Source organism: Lepisma saccharinum, chromosome 1, assembly GCF_977018435.1.
Source record: "Lepisma saccharinum chromosome 1, izLepSacc3.1, whole genome shotgun sequence".
Classification (NCBI taxonomy): domain Eukaryota; kingdom Metazoa; phylum Arthropoda; class Insecta; order Zygentoma; family Lepismatidae; genus Lepisma; species Lepisma saccharinum.
Window position 1 is genome coordinate 1,632,274 of NC_139229.1, and position 15,457 is coordinate 1,647,730.

The window sequence follows — 15,457 nt, forward strand, 5'->3', positions numbered from 1 at the left end:
TTAGTCAGGCATTCTAATACATAGAAAAATTAAACGCTAGTTTTAAAAATTGAATATTTATTTGCAAAAAAACATGAAAGAGCCCAAGTTATTCACACATACATACATCATTCAAAACGACATGAAATTTATACAATATAGTAAAAATGTACATGCTCTCTGCCAGCTGTCACATGACACATATTCTCGACAGAGAACTTTTGAAGAAATTTAACTTATGCCAACAGCTTTCAATCTGTAAGAGCCACTAAAGCATTCACAACATTTCCACGGTGTTCCCTCAATGTGCGCTCTGCCTTTATTCTCGATATTTCCATCTCTCTCATCTGGAAAGAAATGAATTGATTGACCATACAGATACTTTCATAAAAAGAATGATCAATAAATCTCAATATGAAATTTCAAACTTCAGGAAATTCATAAATAGCGAGAACCTTCATACTAACTTTCCCGTGAAGCTGTTTTTTGTAGTTCTATTTTTTTTTGGTATTCACTGCCAACCTCATCGCAACTTACTGCATGGTTGCTTGGTGTGCTTCGCTTCTATTGTTTCTAGTTCTTAGGCTCCCGCTAGGTGTGCTGCCTGTGTACATGTCGTCTGCTATTGCACAATGTTAATATAGTCACATACAAAAAACAAACAGAAGAGCTCAACTTTTTAGTGCAAAAACTGGACAGCATCCATCCCAGACTCAATTTACTAGGCCTCACCATCAGATGCAGACTCGACACATTCATAACTACTGTCTGTAGGAAACCAGATGCAGGGAACCAGTATAGGCTCTATCCAATCATGAACCCAAACAAACGTGTGGCTTAACTTTTATCAACGAGCCTTCTCCTACTTTTCGAGAGCAGAAGATCTACAGGAAGAGATAGCCACCATTACTGAAATTGCTCTAAAACATGGTTATGCAGAATCCCAACTTTCCACTTGGTGCAGTAAAGCAAAACTACATTTCAGGCACCCTGACCAGCCACAACTAACTCCCAACAGCAAGTACAAGTGGTTCCCCTACCATCCTACCACATCCAACTGCCTATCCAAAGCCCTTCTCCCCTGCATCAATGTACCACACAAGCCTACCACCAAAATAGTTGACAAACTGATCAAACAATAAAGGGTACTTCCTTCCCCCTTCCCTTGATAAGCTGCATGTGTATGATGCGGAGTGTGAGTGCAAGGAACTTTACATTGGCAGATCTATTAATGAAATAATCCAGCAATACCCGATGCAAAAAAAAAGCCCAACCTACCACTGGACTTGCTAAGCATCAACTACAGTAACCATAAAAACCCCAAAAGTACATGTCAAGCACACACGAGCTAAACAATAAAGGTCAAGCACACCCCACATGGATTATTCCCCTAATGCAGCAGCTAACAATGGGCAATAGCAGACAACAGCGCACCTAGAGGCAGCTGACAAACTAAACAAAAACAGAAGCACAACAAACAAAAAGCTCCAAGAACGATGGTGACAGCCTGCCACCGAATTAATAGAACTACTACAAAAAAAAAACTTTGCAGAAGAATGAGTACTAAGGTTCTTTGTACAGAAGGTTGTTTCACGTTGATGGTAACGATTTCGATCACCAGGGAGCAGCACGTAGGCACAGCACAGAGCAGCCAGAGCCAGTAGGACGAAAGTACTGTGTGTTGACTTTCAAGGACGATGGTTGGTGTGTGAGTGAGTGTTTATATGGCACCAAAAATTGCAGTCTTTTGGGAGGGGTACATCTGTGCCCTTTCCGAAGTTGGTTATAGTTATAGCCAGATAATTAAACAGTGCCACATGAAAGCATTCCATGTGTCAAAGAAGGGCATCAATGCAGTGTTGAATCGCCATAAAGCTTGCACCGTACCTGTTGTTGGAACCAGTCAAAGTGGGACTCGGACATATCGGAAGCCCAAGCGTTCCTCCGATGTTGTGCGGGAAGTGAGATCCTTGGTGCGATGTGAAAAGCCTGCAACGCAAAGAGTGATTGCACAGGCAGTGCAATGTTTCCCTGCAACTGTGAATCGCATCATAGCCCAAGATTTACAACTTGTGCGGAAGCACAAGGCTCAAGTTCATAAACTGCGTGCCTCACATGTCCAGGAGAGGAAGACCAACAGTCGGAAGCTCTACGAACGCCATCTGGCAGGGGACCGCTGGAAGTATGTGGTGTCCCTGGATGAAGCATGGGTGTATCTGTCGGGATGTGGTAAAAAAGGGCCATCTACTATCGTCGACGTAATGCAAGAGGTCGATCTGAGTGGGTACGTGAATGTGCTGAAAGTTTTCCACGCGGGTTCATGGTTGTTGGTGGTTACTGCATAACGGCAAACTTCCACTGCGCAGAGTGGGAAAAAAGGCTAAAATAAATGCAGCCTATTACCAGACGAATATTTTGGAGCCAATTTACAGACATGATATTCCTTCTCTCTATGGCAGCGACACATCTCGTGTTGTCATCCACCAGGACAAGGCTTGCAGTCATACGGCAAAGTCCACGCAGACATACATGGATCGGATGGCACGTGAAACGGGCATTCATGCAATCCCCTTTACAGACATCCCTGTGAAATCCCCCGATGCCTCTTAAATGGATTTTTGTGGGTTTCCGTTGTTGAAACGAGCCTTGGAAAGCTTGTTAGGAGGAATACGATCGTTTGGACTAATGTGTTCTTCAACGCAGTCTCCTCCAATGGAAACTCCGCTGCAGGGCCATAGCTGCAAGACAGGGGTATCATGTCGAGCATCACCGCTCGTGATGTCACGGTTTTTCTTAAGGTGAGGTGGGTTCTAACTTTGTTACCATGGACGTGAAACGACCTTCTGTATTGATTTACTACTGCATCTCTCATTTCCCAAATATGAATTCAGGAATTTCTTTGTTACAATTTGTATATAATTATCTCCATATTTGTTATTTTATTACTTCAGAAAAAAATACAGAGTTTTGATACAGCATCATAAAACTTCTATAAATGATTTTCAGGCTCATCATTAATAAGTAGTGTACAAGAGGTTTTTCAAGTGCACCAACCGTGTGTGCTAAAATTTAGAAAAATTATTTTGTACATGTTTGGATTGTCATAAGCTTGACATGCAAGATACTCATAAAACAGGGCAGCTACCTGGTAGTGCTCATCATAATGCAATAACAAAGACCTTACAAATTGCAGCCACATTACTGACCAATTTTTCCACCATTGAAAGTTCCACCATGTTTGGGTGCAGGATGCATTATCACTTTTATTGCAATTATGTGGAGATAAATGCTAAAACTTAGGGGACACCCCACAAATTAAGGTGTTCCAACTAAAGTGTATGATGCAAAAATTAGAATAAAAGAATTTGATTGATTTGGTTTATTTTACTTCACTTTTCTGCTTCTTTTGGCTAATCGCGCAAAAGATGAGGATGAGTGATGAAGGGACATTCACAAATACCCATGCTCAGGTTGGGACTCCTGGTGTCGTGGCACACTGTGCTAACCACTCTGCTACGGAGGCTGGCAAAAATAAAAGGCAGTAAGGTTGTCGAATCGACCTTTCCTAAGAGAAACATGTATGATACATCGTTGGAAAGAGTATGAATCAAGGATTCCAGAAATGTGGGATTTACGGTGAGGAAACAATTGGAAGTGGAAAATAAACGTAGTATAAGTTTCAGAAACCACCATTATATATTAAACATACTGAGCCTAATTTACATGCAGATGTAAGGCTAAACTTATTATGTTAGGCTCGTTGGGTTTAGTTATCTTAGCATAAATAATACATTTACAGTGTATTTATGCTAAGAGAACCAAACCTAACAAGATAGGCATTCCTCGACAAACGTCACAACGCAAGGTTGTCCTCAAGTTGTGCGATAAGGGAGACAAGCGAAGGCTGGGTCTCCCTTATTGCACAAAGCTAGGACAATCTTCAACAATAAAAAAAAAACATACATCCTCAAAGAAATTAAAGAAAAACAATTTAAATTAACAAAAATAATTTACAGTTATTAAAAAATGGGAACTTCAATATACCAAAATGAAATAAAAATCATAAATATGGATGAAAACACGAAATATAGAAAGTTCAATCCTAGTGGAAATTCACACACACACACACACACATAACCTTTAGTTTCCCAAGCGTCTCGATCGAGATACCCAAATGTAACCCTCACGGTCCCAAGCATCTTGATCGAGATGCTGTGTCAAGGTCGTAGTTTTTACGTTATAACTTTTCTATTTTTGGCTTGAATTTCGATTTTTTTCTTATATTGTTCCTAACACATGTATTTAACAGAAATGTTTCTTGCACTTCTTTTTTTCTTCATGAAAATGGAGGTGAAAGGGCGGGAAAAGGGGACTTCTCTTTTGAGTCTCTTTTCAAGGTCAACTTTTTGCCGACAAAGGAAGATGGGCTTTGTTGTTCTAAAGCAATGCTTTTCACTCCCAGCTGTTAACTGCATTCGAAGGAAACTTGTTCATCAGTATCCGATGTCAAAATGGAAGTTTTCCTTGAGGGCTCAAGCAGGGGGTGGGGGGTGAGAGAGGGGGAAGACTGGTTGTTAAATCTGCGTTGTGAGAATGGAATTTCGAAGTGCGCTGAAGGAAACCTTTGTTTTTTTAGCACAAGTGTCCACAAGTTGCAACAGGGGTTACCCAGCATTGTCTAAAAATTGAATTTCAAGCAGCTGCAAGAATTGGCGCTCATTTTTCACTGCATTCTAGCTTCTCATCCGTGAATGTTGTGCATAGGTGTCGTTTTGTGCCCAAGTAAAAAAAAAAAGGTAAAGTGCTCCCCTGTGCATAGCACCATGCCATGAAGGCGTATAGGGGGTGTGGGGGTAACGCCCCACACTTCCTTGATCCGGTCGTGAGTGGGGGTGATGTGATCAGCATCACGCCCCTAACCGCCTTTACCCCCCAGGGTTTCCCCCAGGTACCCATGTTATTCGACGCTGGGTGGGCGTCGGGGCCGCTTCCATCGTTAGAAAAGTTCCCGGATTTGAACCGGCCGGGGATCGAACCCGGGACCTTTAGCATGGTAGTCAGACACGTTACCGACTGAGCCACCGCGGCCACAATGTGCCCAAGTGCGGACATTTTTTGGGTGGTGACAATTTTTTAAAATCATTTTTGGGGGTTTTCTCCCATCCCCTCCATATATATGCCAAATTTGCATAAATTTTGCATTTTGTGCATTTTGACATTCTTTTTCGGGGGGCGGGGGAAACACCATATTTTTTAAGAAAAGTACTTTTGAGGGGATTTTCCCCCTTTCCCCCTCCATATGTACACCGAATGTGCATAAATTATATATCGATCTGTGATTCATTCTGCGTACAACGGTATATCTTTCATATCTCTAGGGCATTTAGTTTCTGAGCTATAGTCATTTCAATGTAACTCTGCAGTTCGCTCAATTCCGAAGCTTGACACACTGGCGTTCAAGCCTTTCGTTTCAGGGGTACAACTCGCGTAATATTGGTCATATGACAAAAATGAAAATATTTTTCTGTTTCTTACATGCCAGCGATAATTTCTATGTGCATTTTGACATTCTTTTTCGGGGGGCGGGGGAAACACCATATTTTTTAAGAAAAGTACTTTTGAGGGGATTTTCCCCCACTCCCCCTCCATATATACGCCGAATATGCATAAATTATATATCGTCTGAATCTGTGATTCATTCTGCGTACAACGGTATATCGTTCATATCTCCAGGGCAAATAGTCTCTGAGCTAAAGTCATTTTAAGGTACCGCTGCATTTTGAAGCTTGAATCAGTGGCGTGCAAACCATTCCTCTTGGGGGTACAACTCAAGTTACATTGGTCATATGATAATAATGCAAATATTTTTGTGTTCCTTACATGTCAGCGATCATTTCTATGTGCATGTCGACACTGTCATGTACTTTTTTCTTGGGAGGGGGGGGGGCAACCAAATTTTTTTTCTGAAATTTTGGAATTTTGAGAGTTAGCTCCTTCCCCCTGCCACATATATGCCGAATTTGCATACATTTCATATAGTCTGAATCTCTGGTTCATTCCGCGTACAACGGTATATCACTCATCTCTCTAGGGCAATTAGTCTCCGATCTACACTCATTTAATTCAAACTCTGCATTTTGCTCAAAATTGGATTGGTACCAACAGGCTTACATGTGAAAATGGCCTTGGGACTCAAAAGGATAAACATAAAAACCAAAGTTCGATCTGGCAATACTGTGTGTTTACAACATGGATTTCAATTCAGGAAAACAGCTATGGTAAGTAACGTAAGAAAGTTTAATTTTATTTCACAGAACAGGAACTTTTTAGTGAAAAAATAATGCACAGTGCCAATTCAAAGCACGAATTAAGTTCTAAGAGTGAACATATTTCTTTTTTATTCCAAAACGGTAAAACACAAGGGTTGCTTATGCAGTATAGCCTAAAAGTCTATGAGGAACAAAATTACAATCTCAATACTTGTGATGAAAGCTGAGAGCAAAACAGTGGATCTGGGTGCCAGAGCTTGGTAAACTAGAATAAATACTTTTTCCAGGATGCAGAGTTCACAACTGAGCACTTTGACGTTAGCTCTCGAAAGCCCAGAAACCTATCCGGAAATCATCTGGCTGATATCCCGAGAAAAGTTCGTCAATACAATTAGTGCTTGTGATAATTAACCAAGCATTAAGTGGTGTTTGTTATGAAATATGTAGTGATTTTTTTTACGTGAACATGTAAGTTGGTTTGTTTTTCTAATTTTTAAATAAGCTGAGGAACAATTATAGGGCCATTCCATGAAAAGGGGCCCTACTTCATGTAAAGAACAAAATTAATTAATCCAGAAATCATTGTTGTTTTCAATCACATAAAGTTTTAAATGTTTCTGAACGCAGATAATTTCCATATTTCACCAACACAAATTATTATTAGCATCTGAACCCCATATGTTTCACAGACAAATGAAGTTAAATTCTGTTACATTTTTAAAGTGTCACACATATAACATATTTGCATTAATATCATCATACGCAAGGTTTGTTTTTTCATTTGTAACAGACACCACAAAGGAATTCATAATTCTATGAACTCAGTTCTTTCTGAATATTTTAATCCAGTCTCATGTCTCACAAACCTTATATTTTGTGTGTGGAATGTCACACACGTAATGCTGGAATGCCCCTATAATAACTTCCACTGCAAAAATACAGTCAAAACTGTGTCAGCTTCGAGACACTGCACACTGCAATGAGAACCATTACATTAATCAAATTATAGATAGAAATAGAAAAATAAAGCATACAGGCTACTCACAATTAGCTCTACGTCCTCTTTCTTAATTGATACTTTTGCCAGCTCTCGTTCTTTAGCCAACTTTGCTTCTGCTTCTTTATTTCGTCTGTCACCAATTATAGTCATTGCCTAAAATGAAACAAAATGGAGGATAATTATAATTTTTTACAAAATTACAGCAGATAAAGAAGACATCAACAGGGTGTCTTTGTGCACACAAAGTACTGCTCAGTGGCTTATTCCGAAAATTTGACGTGATTTACTTCAACAATTCTTACTTATTACATATATTTATTACACGTTACAGTAAAACCCCATTAATCCGGACAGGAAAAAAACAGAATGCAAGCACTGATGAAATTCTGTTTTCCGCAGACTTTGTACTGTACTGCCCTTTAAAGGTACTAGTTTACTATTGTTCGGACAGATTTCTTCATTTTTACAGAAGAAACTACTTACCGTAATAAGTTTCTGTAGCATTGTCTAACATCGGGAAGATGATATGTGCGATGTGGGAATGTATGATAGTTGAAAATTAATTCTCCGATGGAGAATAGCCTTTGGTGTGTACACCTTCGTACATCATCACACGTCGTGATTGTGTTTTGTTCATGTTCATTGGGTATCCAGTGTTTCGAACCGTCTGGGTTTCCAACGAAAGTTAGTTAGAAGCATGACATGTTGTGGATGCATGGTGAAGTTTGTACCGGGTGTGGAAGATCCAGTGGATTTTTTAATTGTAAGTGCAGAACTTTTGCAGATTTGAAGAGAAGTTTTGATGAAAACGTGTATAATGCAAAGGGAAAAAAGATAATATATGTTATCTATTGATGAGGTGTTTTTAAGTATGTTTATGTAATCTAACCTGCTGAAATGTGCATGATTATATTGTAACTATGTTTGCCTAATATGACGTGTCGAGGATGCGTGGTGAAAATCAGGTAAATTTTCCGTATCCTGGAAACGGATTTCTTCAAATTTACAAGTTTGGGGCTCATTTGGGGTTAGGTGACTCCGGCCAATTTCTAAAATGCCTTTAACAGGGATTGTATAGAGAAAGCCGGGTAGCTGGAGCGGAGGCTGGGCCACGGTAGGGCAATTACCCCAAAGGCGGAGCCCGGAATCGGTGGAAAATTTGGACTCAAAAATTTCGAATGAAAAGAATTTTATACTTCAAATTTCCCACCAATTTCGGGATGGATAGCCCCAAAAACCATTCACGGATAGCACCACGAAACATTACAATTTTCTTCATAAAACAATGCGAAAAAGTTATTAAAAAAATAGATCACATGAGTTTTGTTCACCTTGGGCTCCGAAGGTTGAAACACTGCATAACGATTGAAAATCGACAAAACACAAGCACAACGTGTGATTATGTAGGAAGTTGTACGCACCATACTGTGTCTCAGGCAAGCGAAAAGACTACGGGGAAAAAAAGTACTCGTAATGTGACTTTCGTTACACCGGTCAACTTATCCCCCCATTAGCCCAGATTAACAAGGTTTTACTGTAATTAGGGTACTAGTGTCAAAAATTGACGAAACAAAGAATTTATAGGTGTCCCAAGGATATTAAATTTTTACCATAATTAGATATAATAGAAATAAAGCACCAATGCAAGTAAAATAAAAACAGAAGTCTGACAACTTTTAAATTTTATGGCAATTTCTGCATATGTGAAAGAAAGTTAGCTTATTGGCGGTCAACCAGGTAACATGGGAGAATACGCCACTGGTTTTGCTTAAAAACAATTCTGTTTTAAGTTGAAACAAATATAACTTGCATACATTACATCAATCTCACATTAGGAATTGCTCTCAAGTACCTTCTGTTTTAATAACAGTGTTGTATGTTCAGTGATATTGGCTTTAGAAAGTTTCAGTTTAAATTATAAACGGACATGATCCAATTATTTTCTGTAGTCTACGGAATCTAACATATGCAATAATTTTCATTATGTGTAAACAAAAATTATTCTTGAAGATTAGGCACACACAGGAGATGTACGATGTAAAATATTTCAGCGAAAATTGCAAGCTCGACCAGGACTCGAACCCGGGTCTCTAGCATACCGCCATTGCTCTACCACTGAGCTACCGAGCCGGCCTGGTCTCGCATGATTTTTCGCTATTGCTGTTTTACCTGCGTGGAATCGTCTTGGCCAGTGCTACTGCAACGGGATCTTTTGCCTTTTAAACACAGTAAACTTCGACGTTGCCTAGTTCCTCCCAGCGTAGAGATGTTAATTATTGAAGATTAGGCACACACAGGAGATGTACTACGTAGAAATTTTTCAGCAAAAAATGTAGGCTTGACCAGGACTCGAACCTGGTCTCTGGCATACCGTGCCATTGCCCTACCACTGAGTTCTACGCTGGGAAGAACCAGGCAACGTCGAAGTCTACTGTGTTTCAAAGGCAACAGATCCTGTTATGGTAGCACTGGCAGAGATGATTCCATGCAGGTAAAACAGCGATAGCGAAAAATTAGGCGAGGCCAGACCGGGTAAATAGCTCAGTGGTAGAGCAATGACACAGTATGCCAGAGACCTGGGTTCGAGTTCTAGTCAAGCCTGCATTTTTCGCTGAAAAATTATTCTAATGTTCTGGTAGACTTATGCCAAGTGGATTATGTCCATGCACAGTTTCAGTTTAAAACATGGTGAATATAGCTCTGAAGCTAGTCACTCTGTTCATGTGATTAGTGTTTGTAGTATGATTCATGTAACTGCCTACACATGTCACAGCAGCACACCAACAAAAGGAACTTGGGCCTTGGAAAACACCACAAGCTGTTCCAATATGGACTGCTCCTGTTAAAATGACACATGACGAAGGTATGAAGGATTTTCTGGTACTAGTTCCGTATAGTGGAGACAACTAGAAATTATTTATTTCGCACTTTTATGCATTGCTAACGTACAATTCTGCATTGCGGAACATTTCTTTAGGTGTAAAAATGAATTTTTAATGGAAATAATGTATATTTCTTACATTTACGAGTACTTACTCTTCTTCCTTTTCTCGGTTCTCTTAACATGCAATATGGCGATAGCGTAATGGTTCATCGCGCGATGTGGCAGTTCAACCTTATTCACCTAAAAATACCTAATTTCGTGGCCGGATTGGAAATTATGCTAATACCTCGTTAGCCCCACACACCATTTCGAGTAAGGTTAGGCAAACATAGTTAAAAAACTTCACGACGCACCATAGACACGTCATCTTCTTGCGAAAATACGGCGTGATTTGCAACACTTATTGCAAGTTATGTCATCTAAAACATGGAACATCGTGTTCACGTGCAGAAAGCAATGGCAGGAACAGCAATTCCGTGTCTTGAGAGATTTTTCCCAGAAGAAAACCTGAATTGGCGTTGAAAAGGATAAAAACTACATTCCCGAACCTCAAAAATGATTTCCGTAAGTACTTTCGGTACTTGTTTACTATCCTTCGGACACATTTATTTATTTTTACAGAAGAAACTACTTACCGTAATAAGTTCCTGTAGCATTGTCGACCATCGGGAATGTTTTGTGTGATGTGGGAATGTTTCATAGCTGAAATTCATGTTGTTCGTTGAAAATTAATTCTTCGACGGAGAATAGCTAGCCCCACGAACCATTGGCTCGTGGATAGGTTAGTTCTGTTAGGTTAGGAAACATAGTTAAAATTTGGTGTCGTGTTAGTATCAGGAACTAGAAATTGGAAATAATTGTGAACCACTGGCATGTGGTTAGGTTAGGAAACATAGTTCAAATTTCATCAAAACAACGTTGATACACCTTCAGGAATGTTCCGCGAAGCAGATACGTAAGTACGAATGTCAAAAATTGACGAAACGAAAAAATTAGAGGTGCGAAGGATAGTAAATTTTTACCATTATTAGGTTCGGCAGGTTAGGTTTAAGGACATTAGAATTAAAATTACGGTAACATTATCGTATGGGTAAAACGGATTCCTTCAAATTTACAGGAGAAAGTACTTATGGAAATCATTTTCTTGAGCGTTTTGGAAGTTCCTGAATGTAGATTTGATCCATTTTAATGTGAATGCGTTTTGTTTTCTGCGAAAATCTCTGTCCGACACGCTGTTTCTGCTCCTGCCATTTGCTTTTTGCATGAGAGTGCAATGTTCCGTGTGTTAAGACAATGCAACCCCGTAGCCAGTGTTTCAGCCTCACCGTGTTTTCACTAGAACCACCTGTCGAGTTCGGAACAAGCCATTTTTCCCCGAATGGGTGTCACTTATCGCACAACATTGTAGCAACATTGTGTTCGGACGTCACAGGATAGAGCTGTTTTTACAATTTTTCTTTGTATTTATGCTAATGGAACCTAACCTAACCACGTAGGCATTCCTCGTCTGACGTCAATATTCAAGGTTGCAAGATGGTTGTGCGTAAAGGAAGAGCATAAACAAATTTCGAAAGAAAGATGGTTCCGACCCGAATGGGTGTCACTTATCGCACAACACTCTAGCAACATTGTGTTCTGACGTCACAGGAGAGACCTTTTTCATGTTAGGCAATACAAAGGTAACGCGTCTCTTAGCGAAAATATTATTTTTTCTTTGTATTTATGCTAATGGAACCTAACCTAACAGGCCTAACCTAACCACGTAGGCATTCCTCGTCTGACGTCAATATTCAAGCTTGCAAGAGTGTTGTGCGTAAAGGAAGAGCATTAACGAATTGCGAAAGAAAGATGGTTCCGAATTGCGAAAGAAACATGGTTCCGAATTGCTGTGTATGGACAATGAACGTGGGGTACTACTTTACTATACCTGAGACACCTGGAAATGATTCCTTTCGCACTTTTTTACATTGCTAACGTACTATTCTGCATTCCGGAACACTTATTTACGTGAAATAATGGAATTCGTAACGAAAATAATGTATATTTCTTACATTTACGAGTACTTACTGTTCTTGTTTATTTCCACACAAAACATGGCGGTAGCTTACCGTTGATCGAAATAGCGCGTCGGAAATAATTTTTTTAAAAATTAAAAACACTTTAGGAATTTTAAATTGACTTTTTTACTTACTTACGGAGACGAGGTATGCCTACTAGGTTAGGTTAGGCCTGTTAGGTTAGGTTCCATTAGCACTTCTTTCGTTCAATTTAGCATATACGGGCAACATCGGCTTGTAGCAGCAGCAATATCGCGTATTGTGCTCTTGTAAAAAGCAAATGGCGGGAGCAGAAATAGCACGTTGGAGAGAGATTTTTTCGTATAAAACCACATGGATTCGCATTAAAATGGACCAAAACTACATTCCGGAACATCAACAACACTCCAGAAAATGAATTCCGTAAGTACTTTCTCCTGTAATTTTGAAGGAATCCGTCTCAGGTATAGTAAAGTGTTACCGAACGTGGTAAATCGCAAGGTTATTTTACAAGTTCTACACGTAAATGCGACGTATTAGCATAATTTCAAATAGGGGCACAAAAGTAGATATTTTCCGGTGAACGAGGTTGCACCACTGCATAAATCGACAAAACACTCTCAGAACGCCCCCTAAACCAGTATGCTATCACGGCCATAATGTGTTACAGATTCGAAACAACAAGTAACAGTAAGTACTCGTAAATAGAGAAAATAAACATTATCTTAGTTAGAAATGCATTATTTCGCCTTAAGAAATGTTCCGCAACACGTTAGCAATGTAAAGAAGTCCGAAATATATGATTCGTAGGTGTTTCACCCATACCATAATAGTACCAAAATTACTTCCAAAACCCTATCATGTGATTTCTGGTTTTCGACACTTTGCTATTCTCACCATCTGATGAAAATAGCCACATACGCTATTCTCACCACATGGTGAAATTCGTGGTGGCCATATTGCTTTAGGTTCTCTTCTTGATAAGATTTGTTGCATTTGGGGAGGGGTGCTAGAATTGATGCTGATTGCAATTTTGTTTAAAACATCGAGATCTCCGGATTAAAGAATTAGAATTCGAAACTTTTGAGGGGCCATTTATTTATGTATTTTCTGAGCTGGTTATTGAGTTCGGTGGCTCTCCAAAAAACATTGTAAATTATTATGCAATTCTCACAAACCATGACCCATGGTTAACGGTGTTGCATTAGTGATTTACCTTACGATACGGTGACAACGCAGTACACAGTAATTCGTAATGAGCTTTTTTTTTTTTTTTTAAAAAAAAAGAAGTGCATTAACATTTCAGTAACACATCTGCTCCATGTGGTCTACATGACAAATGTTGAAATAGTTCCTTACGAATTCTTGCATTTCCTTACCCCTGCAAAATCATTTGACGAGAAGATCTCTTTCTCTTCTGCGTAATCAGTAACTTTTTCAAGATCCGCAGCACCACTATCATATTTCGCGGCTTTCTTTTGGCTCTTTTCTTGCTGCACATCATCACCGTTCACTTCCTTGTCCGCCATCTTCACTCGAAAAGCAAAACAAAACTTCGGGTGCCTCCAGAAATGCTCAACGTTGGAACAAAGTAAGGTAGCAATACAACAGGGGCCACTTGCTCCCTGGATATTGCGAGGACCAAGCACTAACTGCGGTCAAAATAGTCATATGCTGGTGACAACATGGTGCACAGAGGACCACGCAGCTACAAAAGTAAAGTGCTCCCCTGTGCTTAGCACCATGCCATGAAGGCGTATAGGGGGTGTGGGGGTAACGCCCCACACTTTCTTGATCCGGTCGTGAGTGGGGGTGATGTGATCAGCATCACGCCCCTGACCGCCTTTACCCCCAGGGTTTCCCCCAGGTACCCAAGTTATTCGACGCTGGGTGGGCGCCGGGGCCGCTTCCATCGTTAGAAAAGTTCCCGGATTTGAACCGGCCGGGGATCGAACCCGGGACCTTGAGCATGATAGTCAGTTGCGTTACCGACTGAGCCACGGTAGTAATTTTTTAATATAAATAGATCTTCTTGTTAAATTAAGGCAAGTTTAAGGTGCAGTGTGAACAGCATGGATTGCAAGATGTTTGTCAATTGCCATGAAACACGTCCAACCCTCTCTCATCTCCAACGTTGAGCGTTTGGGGAGACCCCACATATCGAGGTAGCTCTCGACGTGATCTCGATATCGGATTTCTCAATTTCTAGCTGTTAGAAAGTTATGTTATAGGTTCATTATGGAAACATTCAACATATTTTCTCATTGAAACTGTAGTTGACTCATAAGCTTGGAGTGTTTTAAAGATATGTCCCAGGTGCAGAGTTTTTGCCGTGGTCGCATATCGATAATTTGCAAAGGATAATTATATCGAAAGCATACATATTCGATTGTGTACACTGTACGAGAAATGATGGCTGTACGAAAGGCCGCAAAGTAAAGAAAAGTGTGTGATTTCTCTATTTTTCTATTTTTTGAACGTGTGATCGTATGTAATAGCGTGCGAAACGACTGGATATAGGTGTTTACTCATCGTGAGTATAAAATGAACAATTGTTTTTGTCTCTTTCGGAAGATATACATGAATAATTTCCCTGTTGAAATAGTTTACGTTCTTAAAATGTGCGGATTTTAACTAGATATTTGAATTGTTAAATTTAATTGCATTAATATAGGTGAATTAGAACATACATGGCAGTTTTCCAATAATATCATTCACATTTATTGTTGAAAAATTCATAGTACACTGCTGGAATGCAACAGTGTAAAGATTAGGGCTGAGCCGATACCACTTTGAACCAATGCCGATACTTTTACCGATTCCAACCGATATATAATAATAATCCGTCGCGCAACAGCCCATTAAGGGCCTAGGCATACCTACCGACTGCCGGTCTCCCTCCCACGCTTTCCTTCGTCACCTCTAAGCGTGGAGATCTTCAACCAGTATTGGATACCAACCGATACTGATACTTTAAAATTGCAATAATTAGGTCTCACTGCAGAACATGGGCTGCTTTTTTCCTCTAAATAGACGAACAAAATTTATATCCCTTGAAAGTACGTACTTTCTACTTCCATTTTCCGGTGTTCCTTTTACGATTACTATTATATTATTGCCCATAAAAAATGTTTTTCCTGCTACTAAAAGCAATGCATTTCTCCATTTGTTAGCGTCCATATTGTTTACGCGCTCAAGTGTTGTGCGATAAGTGAGACCCTTCGTTTCACGGCATTCGAGTTGATTTGTCACTCCAGATTCCACCCACAGACGCACAGTTTCTTTCATT

The 15,457-nt window shown here is 39.8% G+C and overlaps 2 protein-coding genes across 2 annotated transcripts in view; one reads left to right on the forward strand and one right to left on the reverse strand.

Moving 5' to 3' along the window:
* Positions 1-41: 41 nt before the first annotated feature.
* LOC145986581 (huntingtin-interacting protein K) lies at positions 42-13,725 on the reverse strand. The gene is made up of 3 exons (XM_083121187.1): positions 13,548-13,725; positions 7,294-7,401; positions 42-326 (listed from the first exon to the last, which is right to left on the reverse strand). Exons 1-3 carry the CDS (start codon positions 13,695-13,697, stop codon positions 231-233), a joined length of 354 nt encoding a protein of 117 aa, XP_082977313.1. The 5' UTR covers positions 13,698-13,725; the 3' UTR covers positions 42-230.
* Positions 13,726-14,574: 849 nt separating this feature from the next.
* Positions 14,575-15,457, forward strand: part of LOC145979604 (uncharacterized) — a 31,558-nt gene continuing 30,675 nt past the window's right edge. The window contains exon 1 of the mRNA XM_083112572.1: positions 14,575-14,701. The gene's annotated coding sequence lies outside the window, so the exon portion shown is untranslated. The remainder of the gene's footprint in view (positions 14,702-15,457) is intronic.